Raw genomic sequence first — 20,397 nt, 5'->3', positions numbered from 1 at the left:
TATTTTCATATTTTATTTTATCTCTCCAGACCTCTTTGCCTCTGGCTCAGCGATCCTCAATCACGTCCGAAAAACAGATAACCTCCCCATCACAGATTTCTTATCTTCTAACTGTCTCAATTAGAAACCAAGGCACAATGCCAAATTCAATGGCACAAATGTAAAATATTTGCCAGGCATCAGAAAATCTGCACATAGCAAAATAAGGTACATATATCTCCTTTTTTGGAGAAAATACGGCTTACCGATAAAATTCATTAGGTGATTCACTCATTGTGATCTCCTGCAACCTCTTCCTTTGGAACTTCTTCTGTGTCACTCAAAAGGTTTCAAAACACCAAAAAGCTATTAAGAAACACACAAAATACGGTTTCCCCCAATGTAAAGTGACAGGCACACTTTGTTCAAGAGCAGTTAATTGGTTAACAACACAACCATGAGCAACATGTCCAAGCCCCACTGATTGGTTGTGGACTTCACCAGGCCCCACCACAGAAGCCTGAAGTTATGGGGTGCTGGAGGGACCTAGCAAGCCAAATGGGTGACCCAAATGATTCCTCATCTGTTTCTTGACTGGTTTTTCAAGGAAACAAACAGGAAGGGGGTTAGTTTTGGTTGAACTTCTTCATCAACACAGAGTGTGCGCAGCGAATGGAGCATAGGAATAAAGAGTTGTCCACAATACCTTTTCTTAGTTTTATTTTCGAAAACGTAACAACCAAACATTGCAAGCCATCACTTCTCCTCACCAGCAGCTTACAAGACCTTTGATCAAATTAAGTACAGTTTCAATTAACCAATTATCCTACCACATCCCTTCCTTCACCCGGTGCAGAAAGTAACTCCCCTTTTAATTAGGCAAAAAGTCGAGAGACCACAGGTGTGCAGCTAAGCAGGTCAAACTGCAAACATACACCTCTGAAACCAACCTGGTTCCTGAGTAGCATTATTGACCACTTTAAGATAAAGAAACAACCAACAGTTTTGGTCTGTGTGTCTGTCTGAGTGGCAAAGAGAGAAAATGTGTGCACATTTCAGGTCCACAAAGCATGAAACCAAAATTGGCCATTCTTTGTTCCATGAAACATTGGCTTTTTGATTGGGCACTTTAATACCCAGCTGGTCTGAAATTTGCATACACGCACACGGTACTAAAACAATTTTTTTCTAGTGCAAATATTGGTAATTTCTTCTCAGAACAGAATGAATACCATGATAAATAAGTGTATGGGGTTCAGAAAGGGGAGTGATGATGATGAAGATGATGATGATGATTCCTCTTACACATGACTTGATAGGTTCTGATACAGCTGGCTGGCATTACGAGGCCTGCCAGATAGGTTTTTGTGCTGAACTGTATCACTATGCCATACTCATCGCCTCAGCCAAATTTCAACCAAAGGTGAACATGGAGCCATTGCCACTAAAGTTTGCAAGACCAGAGCTGCCATAGGAATTCTAAGGTCTCAAATATAGAATAAATATTCATAAATGCTCACATATCTAAATATTTAACAATATGTCTGAAAGGAGAGCAATCCTGAAGCCATTTGGCCTCAAATATTCAATGACCTCAAATATTCCTCTGCGGTAAGGGAGGCAAATGGGGAAAGCCTTCCCATTGTCTTTTCACTTACAAATCCTGTCTTAAGGGCCTATTTGCATATGAATAGGGTGAGCCTGTGACCTGGATTCAGGAACTAAACTTGCAGGGGTCAGCAAACTTTTTCAGCAGGGGGCCGGTCCACTGTCCCTCAGACCTTGTGGGGGGCCGGACTATATGGGGGGGGGGGGTTGAACAAATTCCTATGCCGCACAAATAACCCAGATGCATTTTAAATAAAAGCACACATTCTACTCATGTAAAAACACGCTGATTCCTGGACTGTCTGTGGGCCAGATTGAGAAGGCGATTGGGCCGGATCCGGCCCCTGGGCCTTAGTTTGCCTACCCGTGAACTAAAGTATTAACTGTTATGTACTGAAGTTCTCACCCTGGGCCAGCAGGGAGATACTGCAGATAGTTTTCACTCAGGTCCACATATGCAAATACAGGATTGAAAGTGATGTTCAGTGATTGGATAGTTACAGAAAGTGGTTACAGTTGTGTTGTAGTGGAGCTCTATATAAGCAAGCTGGCTGAACCCTTCAGTTTAGTTCTGTTCTGACCTGTGAATAAACAAGAGCTGTTTGAAGAATCAAATTAAGAATCGTCTGATATGTTCACCCACAACTTAACATTAACCATCACCAAAGAATGGCCAGGCTGCCCGGGTAATGCAACCAGTGATCATTATCAGGTATCCTGGCAGACAGGATTTCTGTTGTAGACTACCTCCTATGATGATTTTGGGGTGGTCTTTTGGCTAAGGGGCTGGGCAATGTCGAGTCTTACAAGGTTCCCCCACACTTTGGTTCAGGGTCTCTCGCTCCTTGGAAGGAGGAAAATAAAGATCTGCCTTGCTTTCCACTGCATCCTGCTTCCATCCATTCTTCTCTGACCGATCATGGGCTTTGGGGACTCAGAGTCCCATGGGGAGTTGGGCAGTAAAAGCCAAACCCCAATTTTTACACCAGCGCCAAAGCAGTTGCTCACACCTGCCCCCTTGACACCACACCAAAAGTGACCCACATGGCCAAATGACCTACAGAGAGCATTTCATGTGCTCACATCTCCCCTCACACTTCTCTCAATGTGAAGCAAATTGGCAACCTGTGACCTCTCAGTCTCCCTCTAAACACAAACATCTTCTCCCCAGCAGTGCAGGATTAGCCGGTCACCCATTTTTTTTGGGGGGGGGGGGTTTAAAGATGAATGCTTTGCTCCTTTCTCTAATTCACCATGGGAAAGTATGAGGTGGTGTTTCTCTGCCCCCCCCATCAGCTTGTACCACAAGAGATTTGGGGTGCTAGCATATCGTCGTCTCGTTTTGCAATTTTAGCCACAAGCAAGTTCAGGGGGCAGAAATGCGCTAGTTGTTGTTGTTGTTAAATTTATATTCTGCCCTTCATTGGAACACCCCTGGACGGTGTACATTAAAAACGCAATTTACACACACACACATTTTCCTCTTCCATTTTCCAAAAAATGGAAAAGAAGAACTCCCAGCGAAAGAAGAACGGATACAAAAACTTATGGAATATGCAGAAATGGCGAGACTTTCCGGAAGAGTAAGAAATCAAAAAACAAACCTTTTACAAAAGAATGGAAATGGTTTATTGAATATTTACAAATGAATTGTAAACAGATAAGAACATGGGCAGGATTATTGCAGTAACCTGCAGTTTTATAAGCGTATATATTTAAAGCAGATGAATAAATGAGTCAATTAAGTTAATTTGGAATATGCGGGGGGGGGGACAGACAAATTTAAGGAACCACAGAAAGGAGGGGAAGGAAGTCAATTGTTGAAATGTTAAAATGGTTGTAAAATTATTGAAATGTATGAAACTGAAGATCATAAATAAAATAATAAAAAAAAAACATAATTTCCATAGCATAATAATAAAAAAATAAAACAATCACAGAAAAAACAATAATAATAGCCCCCCAAAAAACATTCCTCAATCTGGTGCGTTTCAGATGATGCAGACTACAAAACCCATCACCCCTGGGCCTTTCCAGCTTGGGCTGATGGGAATTGTAGTCCAAAACATCTGGAGGGCACCAAGTTGGTGAGGAAGGCTGCCTTGGACTGAGGAGCTCCAAGTTCAAAAGGCTCTGTATTGCTGCCCCTGAGGGAGACTGATTACCTCACAAGAAACCTGCACATGCGCAGACACTACTAAATGCTGCCTAAACTTAACATTGTGAGGAAACAATCAGAAGCCCTGAAAGCTTGCAAAATTGAAATATCTGCTTGGTCCAAGGCAGTCTAACTAGCTTACGGTAGAAAGTTTCCTCTAAACTGCTAGGCCTACACGTTATGGTAGGCAATACTGCCACTGCGTGTCCACAACTAGAAATGCATGGGGAATTTCAAGCAATTCAAAACAAAAAATTATGGAAAACATGGGATAGATATGAAACATATGTTCAAAAATACAGTAAAGGTTCGCTATCTACTATGCTAGCATTTGATTGACGTTGGAGTGAGACTGAGTTGAGAAATAAGACTAAGAGCACATATTGATATAGGGATGTATTAGATAATATGTAAAGATATATACAATAATAAGAGTACATTCATTTGTAAAAAAGGAATATACAACGGGAAAGGCAGGAAGTCTAGTGTGTTGGTATGTATATGATTTTGGGGGATTTTTTGGGTTTTTTGTCATTTCTCTTTGTTCTTTCTTTTTCTTTTGTTTCATTTTCTTTCTAGGTATATAAAATTTGTATATAATTTTTGTATACATGTTGGAAATTATATTATAGCAAGTCCTGTAATGTAATATGACGTTTACCGATGTTATATAAGAATGTTAACAAATAAATAAAATGCAAATTCAAAAAAGAAAGAAAGAAAGAAATGGGGAATTTCAGCTTTGCATCTAAAGGTCTTAGCAGAATTTTATGGCAATGTATAGGAGGAGGGGTAGTACCTCTGGAGAGGGACACATTGTGTGCCTTCTGGGGTAGTTTTCAGCAAATCCAAGGAAACTTGCTTTAGTTCAGATATTATTTTTTTAAAAAAAGACCCAAAACAAGATGTGCTCTTTGTCATTTTGCAAATTATACTTGTTAATGGCATGAAAGGTACAGTCGTACCTCTGATGCCGAACAGAATCCGTTCTGGGAGTCCGTTCGACTTCCAAAACATTCGGGAACCAAGGCGCTGCTTCTGATTGGCTGCAGGAAGCCCCTACAGCCAACCGGAAGCCGCGGAAGCTGCAGCGGAACGTTTGGGTTCCAAAGACCAGGGCCGGATTTAGGTTTGATGAGGCCCTAAGCTCCTGAAGGTAATGGGGCCCTTAATATGTCCAGCTGCCCTTTGTCAACAACAAATTGTTGCTGTTTTTCGTGCTGAATATATGCTATATGAATTGGTGCTTTTGAATTCTGGTGCTGGAGGAGACTCTTGAGAGGCCCATGGACTGCATGAAGATCAAACCTCTCCATTCTGAAGGAAATCAGCCCTGAGTGCTCACTGGAAGGACAGATCCTGAAGCTGAGGCTCCATACTTTGGCCACCTCATGAGAAGAGAAGACTCCCTGGAAAAGACCCCGATGTTGGGAAAGATGGAGGGCACAAGGAGAAGGGACGACAGAGGACGAGATGGTTGGACAGTGTTCTCGAAGCTACCAGCATGAGTTTGACCAAACTGCAGGAAGCAGTGGAAGACAGGAGTGCCTGGTGTGCTCTGGCCCATGGGGTCACGAAGAGTCGGACACGACTAAACAACTAAAGAACAACAACATATACTATATGGTCATTTATGGACCTAATAGGTATCAAAAACCATTTGCACATGCAGAATGTAGGCACCCTATATATAGAAATGAGCAAACCAGTGATATTTTAGTGAGCAGGCTAGCAGGCGGGGCCCCATTACTTGCATCATAGGAGCCTACGCAACACAAAACACTGTTGCTGTATGTAGGTTTTATTTTATTTGTTTTTTATCTTATATTTTGGAAATGTACATCCAGTTTTTTCCCCTTTAATTTTTTTGGGGGCCCCCAAGAGAGTGGGGCCCTAAGGTATAGCTTGTTTAGCTTATATGTAAATCCAACACTGGCTGGGACGTTTCATTCTGAATCTGCTGGGCAGAACCAGACAGAGGATGATGATGAGGAGGAGGATGATGATAATTTATTATTTATACCCCGCCCATCTAGCTATTTCCCCAGCCACTCTGAGCGGATTCCAACAAAACACTAAAATACAGTAACTTATTAAACATTAAAAGCTTCCCTAAACGGGGCTACCTTCAGATGTCTTCTAAAAGTTTTGTAGTTATTTTTCTCTTTGACATTTGGTGGGACGCCATTCCACAGGACGGGTGCCACTACCGAGAAGGCCCTCTGCCTGGTTCCCTGTAGCCTGGCTTCTCGCAGTGAGGGAACCGCCAGAAGGCCCTCGGCGCTGGACCTGAGTGTCTGGGCTGAACGATGGAGGTGGAGACGCTTCTTCAGATATACTGGACTGAGGCCGTTTAGGGCTTTAAAGGTCAGCACCAACACTTTGAATTGTGCTCAGAAACGTACTGGGAGCCAATGTAGGTCTTTCAAGACCGGTGTTATATGGTCTCGGCGGCCGCCCCCAGTCACCAGTCTAGCTGCCGCATTCTGGATTAGTTGTAGTTTCCGCGTCACCTTCAAAGGCAGCCCCATGTAGAGCGCATTGCAGTAATCCAAGCGGGAGATAACTAGAGCATGCACCACGCTGGCGAGACAATCTGTGGGCAGGTAGGGTCTCAGCCTGTGTACCAGATGGAGCTGATAAACAGCTGCCCTGGACACAGAATTGACCTGTTGTTTTTTTTAAAAAAAAATACTTTAAAAATATTTTTTTATTGAATTTTTAAATTATAACAACAAATTTTCCACAAATCTTAACCGAACAATTTATACATCCATTATTTCTCCCCTCCCACCACTTTGGCTTCCCCCGTATTGACTTATTAAACAAATTCTATAGCCTGCTGATTTTACCTCTTATATAGTTGTGAAAGTTTAGTCAAAACCTGACAATGGGTCCAAATCTTTATACTGTCTTTTTATATAGTTTATAACTGGTTCCCATACCTTTTTGAAATCAATATTTTTCTCTCTGATGTATCCTGTCAGCTTAGCCAGTTCCACGTAGTCCATAGGTTTGGCTTGCCATTCTTCCTGTTTGCGTTTTCTGTTTTCCATACTTGTGCTAATAAAATTCTTGCTGCTGTTGTCGCATACATAAACAATCTCCAATTTCCCTCTCTTATATCATGATCTAAAATTCTGAGCAGGAAAGATTCTGGTTTTTTAACAAAGGTTTTTTTCAACTCATTATATATCATTTCCCAATATTCTTTAACCTTCTTGCATTCCCACCATACATGAAAGAAAGTAGCATCTTACATCTCCAACATATCTTAAATCCAGTTTTATACATTTTTTATGGGGGGGGGGGGCTGCATTTGATCCTACCCTTGATACAGTGGTGCCCCGCAAGACAAATGCCTCGCAAGACGAAAAACTCGCTAGACAAAAGAGTTTTCCGTTTTTTGAGTCGTTCCGCAAGACGAATTTCCCTATGGGCTTGCTTCGCAAGACGAAACGTCTTGCGAGTTTGTTTCCTTTTTCTTAAAGCCGCTAAGCCATTAATAGCCGCTAAGCCGCTAATAGCCGTGCTTCGCAAGACGAAGAAACCGCAAGATGAAGAGACTCCCGGAACGGATTAATTTCGTCTTGCGAGGCACCACTGTATCTTGTGTATCAGGCATTTTTTATTAATAAGAGTACAAGAGGAAATATTTTTTGTTTATTCCAATTCATCATAATTGCATCATGAGATAATATTAGGTGGTCTTGCTTATTTAGAGACCACCCCAGTGGCGTAGCGTGGGGGGTGCAGGGGGGGCCGGCCGCACCGGGCACAACATCTGGGGGTTAGGGGGCGCAAATCCACGGGTTAGGGGGTGCAAATTCACGCGGTAGGGGGCGCAAATTACTTGCCTCGCCCCGGGTTAGGGGGCGCAAATTACTTGCCTTGCCCCGGGTGCTGACAACCCACGCTACGTCGCTGGACCACCCTAAGGGAATTATGGCTAGGAGGCACTGTGATGGCTAGTGGAGAGACATTCTCAGCCTGGTTCTAAGGATGGATGTGAATGTCGTTCTGTCTGGATTTTTTCAACAAACTGACTTAAGTCACATCTCCCCATCTAATATATGGATTGGAACATAATTTTTCTTCAGATTTTGTGCATCCCAAAATTCTGCAATACACCTCTCATCTCAAAAAGCGATTCGAAAAACATTAAATATGTGTGTTTTGGGGATACACTGTGATAAAATGGGTATTTAAATATGTATGTAAATAAGCTACAAACTTAAGTATGCATCTAATCACGAATAGCGTTTGTTAAAATGCAGATTAATACAAAGAGAGGGGCTTTCAGAAATCCAAAACAAACTGAAAGCTTCCACAATGTTTTACAACAGGCATCCCCAACCCTCAGCCCTCCAGATGTTTTGGACTACAATTCCCATCATCCCTGACCACTGGTCCTGTTAGCTAAGGATGATGGGAGTTGTAGTCCAAAAACAGCTGGAGGGCCGCAGGTTGGGGATGCCTGTTTTAGAAGCTGAACAAAATGTACAGATGAAATTATTACTGGTAGTGGTGAAGGATCGATACGTTTCCCCACTCTGCCAACATATTAGCCACCAGGCCTCCCAACATAATGACATGTACTCTTTTATTAGGAAAATAAATACGGTGTCACAATTCTCATCAGTTCAATGGAGCCACATTAAATAAGTCTTTTATAGCAGAGCACAGCTCAATTCCAAATCTAAACATAGCACAGGTCTTCTGAAAGAGTATTTCACTTTGGGAAATACTTTGCATAGATTCCAGCAGCAATATCTCTGTAAGGAGTGTCAGAATCAGACTTGGTCCGGGGTATGCGGCAGAGTCTACGGAAAGCAGGAGATCGAAGCAGGAGGTTGTGCGAAAGGCCCATGAAACTCGAGAAGACCCAGTACAAAGCCATTGCCTGAAACCAGAGGAAAGAAGCATTACTTTCAACAAAGCCAGGATGCTGAAAAAGTACCACAACCACCCAAGAGGACGTACGCTATCTTTTGTTTTTAGGAATATCAAATACAGTGGTACATTGGTTCCCAAACGCCGAAAAGTAAGTGTGTGTTTTGGTTTTTGAACATTTTTCAGAAGCCGAACTTTCGATGTGTCAGTCGGCTCTTGTTTCTGGGGCGCCTGCACCGATCAGAAGCTGTGCCTTGGTTTTCGAACATTTCAGAAGCCAAACAAACTTCTGGAACGGATTAAGTTTGGAGCTTTTGCTATTTATTTTGCGTTCTTGTTTTTGAGGCGTTTTCGGTTAATTTGTTTTTGTGACTGTGTGCAACCCAGTTCAGTTAGTAATTGATTGATTGTGTGACTGTGGAAATGGATAAAAGCCTCCCGTTCAAATAATGACTATCATCAGTGCAGCTAAGAAAAAAAAAAGAATTTTAATTTTCATCATCTACAATACTGTCTTATTTATTTTAGAGTACAGTACATTGATTATTGCTTTCATTTTATGGATCAATGGTCTCGTTAGATAGTAAAATCCATGTTAAATTGCTGTTTTAGGGGTTGTTTTTAAAAGTCTGGAACGGATTAATCCGTTTTGCATTACTTTCTACAGGAAAGCGCACCTTGGTTTTGGAACGCTTTGGTTTTGGAACAAACTTCTGGAATGGATTAAGTTTGAGAACCAAGGTACCGCTATATGTGGAAAACCTGATGGGATACATTTTGGCCCACCTTCCTCCAAAAAGCTCAGGGTGACAAAGTGCTCAGTCCCCTATTTTATCCTCCTCCTAACAACCCCCTGAGGTACATTAGGGTAAAAGATGGTCCAATCACCAAGGCTGAGGGGAGTTTGAACCCAGGCCTCACTCCAGCCAAAAAATTTGGCTCTTCCAAATTTATCCTTTGTTGTTCTAGTCAAAACAAAATTACAAAATTCCTTCCAGTAGCACCTTAGAGACCAACTAAGTTTGTTCTTGGTATGAGCTTTCGTGTGCATGCACACTTCTTCAGATACACTGAAACAGAAGTCACCAGACCCTTCTATATAGTGAGAAGGTGGGGAGGGGTATTACTCAGAAGAGTGGTGGGAATGGGTGATTGGCCGATAGGTGTGGTAAACCTGTCAACAACTGCAACTGGTCTTACAGGAAAAAGCAACGGCTAAAAATAGCTTTATCATGTATAATGAGGTAAGAATCCAATGTCTCCATTCAGACCAGGTCTCTCCATGGTTTTAAGCTTGGTAATAAATTGCAATTCAGCAACTTATCTTTCCAGTCTATTTCTGAAATTCTTTTGTAATACGACAGCTACTTTGAGATCTTGTATAGAATGTCCTGGGAGACTGAAGTGTTATCCTACTGGTTTCTCTGTCTTGTGATTCCTGATATCAGATTTATGTCCATTTATCTGTCTTGTGATTCCTGATATCAGATTTATGTCCATTTATCCTTGGGTGTAGGGTTTGTCCTGTTTGTCCAATACAGAGAGCTGAAGGGCACTGTTGGCATTTGATGGCATACACAATGTTGTTCTAGGTTACTTACTGATGGTACAGTTGCAGCGATTGGAATCATAAGCACCGAGACACCTCGGAAGAAGTTAGTGCCATACCTCTGAAGGCGGGACAGTTCAGTTTTTCGCAAAGCAAAAATCTGGAGAGACAAATTTCACTTGTAAGAAATTTGGGGAACAAAATGTCAGCCAGAGCGTCGAGGAGGCAAATATGCAACTCGGGAACTGGTGCGTACAGGTCAACGCAAGTTATTATGTACGCTTTAAAGTGCTTCCCAGGTTTAAAGCGTGAGAACTCCCAATGTGGCCAGCAATCTGCTTTATATATCAAACTTCTCACCTCCATTAAAAACTGTATCTAACGGTTGAAAGACAATGTTAACTGGAACAGTTTTTGTTTTTAAGAAGTATAGCTCTGCTATTCCAAAGCAGCAATTAAATGCCATTACAGTATTTGCTTATCTGTCTCTGCTGACAAACTGCTGTGCTATTTTATTTACAATACAGTGGTCCCTTTGTTCTCAAACGCCTTGGTACTCAAACATCTTGGACCCCAAACACTGCAAACCCGGAAATTAAGTGTTCCAGTTTGTGAACTTTTTTCAGAAGCCAAACGTGCTCCGTTTTAAGTGCCACGCTTCTGTTTTGAGTGTTACACTGAGGCCTGTCTGTTTTTGCTATTTATTTTGTGTTTTTGTGGCTTTTATGTTTTGTTTCTGTGACTGTGTGGAACCCAATTCAGCTACTGATTGATTGATTGATTTTGTGACTGAAGTACATTGTTTATTGCTTTCGTTTTATCGATCAATGGTCTCGTTAGATAGTAAAATTCGTATTAAATTTCTGTTTTAGGGGTTGTTTTTAAAAGTCTGGAACGGATTAATCCGTTTTGCATTGCTTTCTATGGGAAAGTGTGCCTTGGTTTTGGAACGCTTTGGTTTTGGAACGGACTTCTGGAACGGATTACATTTGAGAACCAAGGTACCACTGCATAGTAAATTGCAAGTCGGCCAAATAGCTGTAGATGTGATTTGATGGTGGTCCCAGAGTCAGCCTTCCATACCTCCACTATCAGCAGATTGAGGAGTCCGAGAGCGATTGGCAGAATCCAAGTTGAGTCAGGTACAGTGAGGTCCGGAAACCAGAGGACCCCTCCTGTGGAAAGTTGCTCCTGAATTAAGAACCCTGTTGAAAAACCACACACACGGTTGGCGCATTTTGTTACCTTAAACATTCCTCACTTTAGCGGATTAGGTTGAGGACAGACAAGGCTAAATCCAGACAAGAAAACATTGTTGGCAGATCTTGGATAAACGACTAACAACTTCTGGAACGTAACCTTTCTCCTTCTCCATGATTCAGATTAGCAATCCCTAGATCTATCCCTGCAGCTGGAAAGTCAAGCTGGCAGTGGTAGCTAAGGAGTCCTTTCAACAGTTCATGCTGTTGAACAGCTAACCAAGTACAGTGGTACCTTGGGTTAAGTACTTACAGTGGTGCCCCGCAAGACGAATGCCTCGCAAGACGGAAAACTCGCTAGACGAAAGAGTTTTCCGTTTTGGAGGTGCTTCGCAAAACGAATTTCCTATGGGCTTGCTTCGCAAGACGAAAATGTCTTGCGAGTTCCTGCGGGTTCCCCCCCCCTTTTCCTAAGCCGCTAAGCCGCTTATCTGCTTATCCGATAAGCCGCTAAAAGCGCTAATAGCGCTAATCCGTCAATGGGCTTGCTTCGCAAGACGAAAAAACCGCTAGACGAAGAGACTCGCGGAACGGATTAATTTCGTCTTGCAAGGCACCACTGTATTTCGTTCCGGAGCTCCGTTCTTAACCTGAAGCACCACTTTAGCTAATGGGGCCTCCTGCTGCTGCCGCGCCGCCGGAGCCCGATTTCTGTTCTCATCCTGAAGCAAAGTTCTTAACCCGAGGTACTATTTCTGGGTTAGCAGAGTCTGTAACCTGAAGCATATGTAAACTGAAGCGTATGTAACCCGAGGGACCACTGTACAGAAAAGGAGACGCATTCAGTTAAGCCAAGGGATGAGAAATAGGGTTTGGGGAAACAGTGGACAGTGGGACCTCTACTCACGACCACAGTCCATTCCAGAAGCCCGTCCTTATGGCAAAACGGGTTGCTGGTAGAAGCGCCGTTGTGCACAGGCAAATTTGGCGGCAGCCTGCTTCTGCGCATCTGCAGAGGGCAGCAGCCGCTTCTGCACATGCGTAAATCGCGGCAAACCCGGTGTTTACTTCCGGGTTTGCCACAGTCACGACTTGGAACGGGCCTAAGTAGAGCGGGACGTACCGTATTTTCCGCTCTAATAAGACGCACCAGACCACAAGACGCACCTAGTTTTTGGAGGAGGAAAACAAGGAAAAAAATATTCTGAATCTCAGAAGCCAGAACAGCAAGAGGGATCGCTGCGCAGTGAAAGCAGCAATCCCTCTTGCTGTTCTGGCTTCTGTGATAGCTGTGCAGCTTGAATTCGCTCCATAAGACGCACACACATTTCCCCTTACTTTTTAGGAGGGAAAAAGTGAGTCTTATAGAGCAAAAAATACGGTAAGTAGAGTTTCTACTGTACATTTTATATTGGAGGTTGCCAATATAACTTCAACGATGCTTGTTGCAGGTGTGGTGGCTCCTCTGTAAAACCTCTTTAAACAGCCCATAGCAGAGCTCCTTCCTGGCGGCGGACGACAAGAGACTACAAGACTTGTACAAAATACTCAGGCAAGAGTTTATTTCTTGGCTGGCTCACGAGCATTTTAGTTGTGACTATATACAAAACTATTTACATACATCTTTCTACCACAGGATAAACCAGGCATAGGGAAACTCCAGCCCTCCAAATGTTTGGGACTACAATTCCCATCATCCCTAGCTAACAGGACCAGTGGTCAGGGGCGATGGGAATTGTAGTCCCAAACACCTGGAGGGCTGGAGTTTCCCTATGCCTGGTATATACAGGACTTGATCTCTTTCCGCAGGGCCTGTAAAACAGAGCTATTCCACCTGGCCTTCAATCTGAATTAGCCTGATCCTCTATTCCTTTTTCCCTTTCCTCTTCTATGAAAAAACCCTTTCTGGGACCGCACATTTAAATTCTTATTCACACACCTCCTTGCTGGCCCTAGTAGGACCAACTTGGCCACTTAGCCCTGGTGATCATTTGATGTCTGCTGACTGGATTCACCCCCCCCCCCACACACAAAAACGACCCCTGAATTTTTGAATTTTATTGATTTTGATGCTGCATTTTATGTTGTATTCTATGCTGTTTTATGCTGTTTTAAAGTCGCATTTTAATCAATGTTTTATATTTGCTGTTAGCCGCCCTGAGCCTGGTTTTTAAACTGAGAAGGGCGGGGTATAAATAAAAAATTATTAATTATTATTATTATTATTAACTCACACTGTGTGGGTACTTTTTCCTCGTGCAGGGACGTGCAACCTGCAATTTACTTCTTTTTATTTCCATTCCCAGCTGTAACCAATCAGCCAAGTGTGTCACTCCTAACCTTTAAAGAAAACTTCTTTAAAGCTACAGTGGTGCCTCGCAAGACGAAATTAATTCGTTCCGCGAGTCTCTTCGTCTTGCGGTTTTTTCGTCTTGCGAAGCACAGCCATTAGCGGATTAGCGGCTTAGAAAAAGGGGGGGAAAGGGGCAAAACTCGCAAGACGTTTTCATCTTGCGAAGCAAGCCCATAGGGAAATTTGTCTTGCGAAGCAAGCCCATAGGGAAATTCGTCTTGCGAAGCACCTCGAAAACGGAAAACTCTTTCGTCTAGCGAGTTTTTCGTCTTGCGAGGCATTCGTCTTGCGTGGCGCCACTGTACAAGCACCATTTTCTGTTTGTTTGAAGAATGACTTCCTAACATCTCACGACACCAGTTTAAAAGCCTTACTGTCAGCAGCTGCTCTGCCGATGCTGAAGTTGCGCAAAGCCATGGAAACGAAGACCCACATTGGAATCTGAATCCATACGAGCAAGGTGGCCTTCAAAGGGTGGCAGTTGTCTCGCACGTACAACTCGGAAACAATCCTTTTCAGATTCTTCTTGAAATGGAACCTGGTTGGGCAGAGGGAAACAGAAGTGAGGGAAGAACAAGGAGGTTACAGTGATCTTTATAAAGGGACTTACTAGCAGTAAGTGGGCAATATAAAGGAAGAGAGAAGGAGTGGAAGAATCCGTAGACAGGTCTGTGGGAAGTGCTGAAAGGACAATCGCAGAACAATTGAAATTGAATTGAAATACTTTATTGTGGAAGGGACGCGGGTGGCGCTGTGGGTTAAACCACAGAGCCTTGGGCTTGCCGATCAGAAGGTCGGTGGTTCAAATCCCTGTGACGGGGTGAGCTCCTGTTGCTCGGTCCCTGCTCCTGCCAACCTAGCAGTTCGAAAGCATGTCAAAGTGCAAGTAGATAAATAGGTACCGCTCCGGCGGGAAGGTAAACGGCGTTTCCGTGCGCTGCTCTGGTTTGCCAGAAGCAGCTTAGTCATGCTGGCCACATGACCCGGAAGCTGTATGCCGGCTCCCTTGACCAAGAAAGCGAGATGAGCGCCGAAACCCCAGAGTCGGCCACGACTGGACCTCATGGTCAGGGGTCCCTTTACCCTTTACCTTATTGTAACTTGTACAACTTGTATACAGTGAGATTACATGAGCACCCCCCACTCAGCTCTCTTAGTCTTAATTCCCCTCGTTTACTGACGCAAACCCATGGAACCCACGTGTCAGTTGCCCTGCTGTTATCTTTTCATTCAGCAGCCTAACAGCCCACGGATAGAAGCTGTTCTTTACCCTGTTGGTGAGACTAATCATGCTTCTATATCTTCTGCCTGAGTGCAGGAGATCAAGAAAGTGCCAGCCAGGGTGTGAATCATCCCTGGGAATTTTCCTCACTCTCCTGAGGCAACGTTCTTCCGCTATTTCATCCAGCGAATTCACGAGACAGCCCATCATATCTTGTGCTGTATTCACCACCAGCAATATGATGCACTATGAAAGGACACTTTCTATTGTTGACCGGTAGAAGATCATCAGATGTTGACTGACATCATTCTTCCGCAATACTCTGAGGAGATGGAGTCTCTGTTGGGCTTTCTTAACCACCTGGGTTGTATTTATTTTCCAAGTAAGGTCTTCACTGAGATCAACTCCTAGGAATTTAAAGGAAGAGACTCTCTCCATTGCATTGTGCGCCACATCCTGGTTGGCATCCATCTGTCTGAGGAGACAGTGGAGGAGTGCGCCTTCGGGGATGAAGTCAAACCGTTGGAGAGTTAGAGCACCTGCTGTGGCTGTAGAGACCGATAAGGGAGAGACATGTTTTCTTGCAGCTGGGGCAGAGGAAGGCGTCCGGTTGTGCTGCTGAAGATGAACCAGGGCATTTCTTCTCTCTGCACTCCCCCCAGCGGTCATTCCTCCTCTGGTCACTGCTACAGATGCATGACCTGACTGCCTGCGTTCATGTGCAGGGGGCTCCCACTGTTAGGATATAGTTCCATTCCACCTTAAAAGGGTACAGGCATGTGTACAGGTTTGTGTGTCACATGCCTGTTTACTTCCAGCACTCGCTGGGAACTTCCATTTCTATATAGCATTTGTGTTGCTGCTGTTTTGCTGGAGACGAAGGGAAGCAGACATGTTTTGCTTTGTTCCTGAACTGTCCTGAATAAAATGCTGTACATTATGCTTGCACATCTCTCTGTCCGCCACTTCTGCTGTGAGATGATTTACACACTCTGCTGATAGAGCGTGCACGGGTCTCTAAACGTATCTGAGGCTCTTGTCGCTGTTTGATGCTGTTCCAAGGGAGACCGGTGATCGTCCGGCTGCCGGCCAGTGGCTGGAACCAGCTGGGGGCCTGCCTGATGCCCCTGTCTCCCCGGCAGTATCCCAACACCCACACGGCAGTCTTCATATCACGTTTGCGAACATTTTTGTAATGCAGAGTTACAGAGTCTGGGTCTGCGAGTGGGCCTGGTGCCTGAAGCCAGCTCCTCAGAGCACGTCCTTGGGGATCCTGCTATCTTCCGTTCTGTGGACATGACCAAGCCAGTGTACACGTTGCTGAGACAGGATTGCGAAATTGCTGGGAATGTGGGCTTCAGACTGTCCTGCCATTTGATACCCAAAACCCTCCTGGCGCAACGCACGTGGGAGGCATTGAGGCGTCATTCCTGGCAGGCGTAAGTTGCCCACGACTCGCTTCCATAAAGCGGCGTGCACTCAACAGACAAGCTTGGTAGATCTTCCCCACAGAAGCATTATTCACATGGGAATCTTACAAGTACAGTGGTACCTTGGTTCTCAAACACCTTGGTTTCCAAACACCGAAAAGTAAGTAAGTGTTCCCGTTTTCGAACATTTCTCAGAAGCCGAATGTCCAATGCGTCTGTCGGCTATTGTTTCTGGGGCACATGCACCAATCAGAAGCTGCGCCTTGGTTTTCAAATATTTCAGAAGTCAAACGGACTTCCGGAAAGGATTAAGTTTGGCGCTTTTGTTTTCGCTATTTATTTGGCGTTTTAGTTTTGGAGGCTTTTTTTGGTTAATTTATTTTTGTGACAGTTCCGCTACTGATTGATTGATTGATTGATTGATTGTGTGACTGCAGAAATGGCTAAAAGCCCCCCATCCAAACAATATCATCAGGTAGGAAAAAAAAATACATTTTAATTTTTATCATCTACAATACTGCCTTATTTATTTTATAGTACAGTACATTGATTATTGCTTTCATTTTATGGAGCAATGGTCTCATTAGATAGTGAAATCCATGTTAAATTGCTGTTTTAGGGGTTGTTTTTAAAAGTCTGGAACGGATTAATCCGTTTTGCATTACTTTCTTTTTTTTTAATAAAATATTTATTAGGGTTTTTTATAAAAGAAATACAAAGATAATAAACAGCATTGCTTTGTTTTAACAAAATTTCATAACTTCTTTGGACTTCCTCACGTCTCCCGCTCCCACTTACATCGTTAATAAATTTTTTCAAGCAAATTATCATCTTATTTGCAAATTTATAACCACTCAATTCAATATAGTGTAACAATTCTCCAACAAATTTTTGTTTCTCTTAATCTCATTTATCGTCAATTTCCGATCCAATTTAGTGATGGCCAATTATTTATAACCAAGCATCCTTATTAACATTCCTCTAAATCACAATATTTTTGTAGATAAATCTTAAATTTCTTCCAATCTTCTTCAATCCTTTCTTCTCCCAGGTCTCGAATTCTGCCAGTCATCTCCGCCAGTTGCATATAGTCCATCAGCTGCATCTGCCATTCTTCCAGTGTGGGTAGATCTTGAGTTTTCCAGTTCTTAGCAATGAGTATCCTTGCTGCCGTTGTTGCATAATCCGTTTTGCATTACTTTCTATGGGCAAGCCTGCCTCGGTTTCGGAACGCTTTGGTTTTGGAACGGACTTCAGGAACGGATTAAGTTTGAGAACTAAGGTGCCACTGTATTCTGCTAGGTGGCTTGCAGTGGCCATGAGCAAGAGAAATGTTTAATGCCACAGAATATTATTCTAGCTCGAAGAGCTGAGATACTGCTCAAAATGTTCTTACCTGGCTTCCTTTTCAGACCAACTCCGTTGTTTTGCACAAACGGAAACTTCATAGCGAAGGTGTTTGGCTAGGCTGTGGATTTCAGGCTGCAGGTTTTCAAGCTAGCTGGAAAGACACAGACGACTTAGTTATAAACCAGTTAAGTGCTTCTTTCCCCCCCAATGTAGACCCAGGCTCACAAGCATCACTATAGAAATGTAGTAAGTGGGCAATATAAATACAAGTCAAACCATGGCTCTATCTATCTGAGTATTGTCTATCCCATGAACTGCAAGAAGATCAAACCTCCCCATTCTTAAGGAAATTGGCCCTGAGTGCTCACTGGAAGGACAGATCCTGAAGCTGAGGCTCCAATACTTGGGCCACCTCATGAGAAGAAAAGACTCCCTGGAAAAGACCCTGATGTTGGGAAAGATGGAGGGCACAAGGAGAAGGGGACAACAGAGGACGAGATGGCTGGACAGTGTTCTCAAAGCTACCAGCATGAGTTTGACCAAACTGTGGGAGGCAGTGGAAGACAGGAGTGCCTGCCGTGCTCTGGTCCACGGGGTGACGAAGAGTCAGACACGATTGTCTATGCTGCCCGGGAATAGCTCTCTGGGATTTCAGGTGGGTCTCTTTCCCAGCCATAGGTAAAGGGACCCCTGACCATTAGGTCCAGTCGTGACCGACTCTGGGGTTGCGGCGCTCATCTCGCTTTATTGGCCGAGGGAGCCGGCGTACAGCTTCCGGGTCATGTGGCCAGCATGACTAAGCCGCTTCTGGCAAACCAGAGCAGCGCACGGAAACGCCGTTTACCTTCCCGCCAGAGCGGTACCTATTTATCTACTTGCACTGGTGTGCTTTCGAACTGCTAGGTTGGCAGGAGCAGGGACCGAGCAATGGGAGCTCACCCCGTCGCGGGGATTCGAACCGCCGACCTTCTGCTCGACAAGCCCTAGGCTCTGTGGTTTAGACCACAGCACCACCCGTGTCCCTCTTTCCCAGCCATACCAGGGATTAAATCTGGGGCCTTGTGCATGAAAAAATAAATTAATCATGCACCCTACCACTGAGTACAGCTCAGCATTTTGCTAGAAACGGCAGTATCCTCATGCAGAAGTACAAGTTAGTTTAAGCCACATAAGTGCTTAAAGACTATACAGGTAGTGAAATATCTGGATGAGCAATAGCTGAAGGGCTTTGCTAAATGGTCTGGATGATGAGACATAAAATCATAGAATTGTAGACTTGGAAGGGACTAAGAGGGTCAACTAGTCCAACCCCCATAAATGCAGGAATCGTTTGCCCAATGTGGGGCTTGGACTCACAACCCTGAGATTAAGAGCCTCATGCTCTACTGACTCATATATATGACATTTTCCTAGGTGTACACTAGATTTATTTTATTTTTTACATGGAGTAGCCAAAAAATAACCCCAATTCCAGGCCATGAGACAATCTGAGCAAGGAGCTCTGCAGCCAAGAGCAGTGATTCATTTGACAGAGAAAAGCATCTCCCACATTCATCCTGCATCTAGAAAAAACTGTTCCCCCCTCAAAAACATATTAAATTATACGAGCTCCTTTGCAAGGCGGCAACTTTTATGCATGCACTTTTAAGAAAACCTTTAAGCTAATTATAACCTAACCTAACATTTCCAAATTGGACCAAAAAAAATATTAATCTGGTCCTTACACAAATACGCATTAAAATAACTTTTTAAGTATCATGTGTATATGGACAGGCTTAAGCATTTTAAAAGCTTTACCGGACTCGAAATACTTTGCCGGATTTGGGTCATCTGATGTTTATTTAAATTTCGCGCGGACAACACCGCCCTACTCCGACCCCCGCCACGGAAAGTCATGCCGTACATTATATTTTTTCCCTCCCAGTTTACACACGTTCCACCCTCTCCGTGCGCCCCTTTGCTCCACACGCGCGCGCGGCAGCCCTCTGCAGATGCTCAGGAGCCCCCCTCTCCGTGCGCCCTTGCGCAGTGACCACCTTGGCGAGGACGCGGCTCTGCAGGGCGGCGAGCGGGAGGGTGACGCCGGTGCGCAGGAGGGCGCTGGCGGCGACCACGGCGGCCCACCAGGGCAGCCCGGACGCGGCCTGCAGCGCCACCAGGCTCGACTCCATCCACGCCACGGGCGCCGAGGTCGACAAAGCTTCGTACCAGGCCCAGGACGCGGAGGGCTCTCCGGGGCCGCCGGCGCCGCTACCTCCGGGCGCGCAGAGGGCGCGCGAGGAGCCGCCGCAGCCGCGGAAAAGCAGCAGCAGCCGCGGGCCCGGGCGGAGAGGGGCGCGCAAGCTGCGCGCGGCCGAAGCGGCCACCAGGAGCGCAGGGGAGGCGCAGGGCACCATCTTGGTCACCGCGCAGCGCGTGCGCCCAGGGCGCGCGGTGGCGCTCCTCCCCGCGCTCCTCCTCCAAGCCCCGTGCTTGGAGCGCCCCAAACGGCCCGCGCGCAACCTTCGGAAGTTGCTTCCCAATTGCATGCAGTGCCGGGTTTACGTAGAAGCTAAACAAGCTATAGCTTAGGGCCCAAAAATTTAAAGGAGAAAAAAACTGGATGTACATTTCCAAAATGTAATATAAAAAACAAATAAAATCAAACCTGCAATTA

At 44.5% G+C, this 20,397-nt stretch overlaps 1 protein-coding gene across 1 annotated transcript; it reads right to left on the bottom strand.

Moving 5' to 3' along the window:
* Positions 1-8,331: 8,331 nt before the first annotated feature.
* On the bottom strand, positions 8,332-20,144 carry COX18 (cytochrome c oxidase assembly factor COX18). The gene is made up of 6 exons (XM_081838159.1): positions 19,778-20,144; positions 17,788-17,888; positions 14,114-14,277; positions 11,271-11,392; positions 10,240-10,347; positions 8,332-8,648 (listed from the first exon to the last, which is right to left on the bottom strand). The coding sequence occupies exons 1-6, from the start codon at positions 20,135-20,137 to the stop codon at positions 8,478-8,480; spliced, it is 1,026 nt and encodes a 341-aa protein (XP_081694285.1). The 5' UTR covers positions 20,138-20,144; the 3' UTR covers positions 8,332-8,477.
* Between the last annotated feature and the right edge of the window lie 253 nt (positions 20,145-20,397).

The sequence above is a fragment of the Podarcis erhardii genome (genome assembly GCF_964252035.2).
Source record: "Podarcis erhardii genome assembly, chromosome: 13".
NCBI lineage: Eukaryota > Metazoa > Chordata > Lepidosauria > Squamata > Lacertidae > Podarcis > Podarcis erhardii.
The sequence above is the reverse complement of the archived record's forward strand: the minus strand, read 5'-3'. Positions and strand labels throughout refer to the sequence as shown.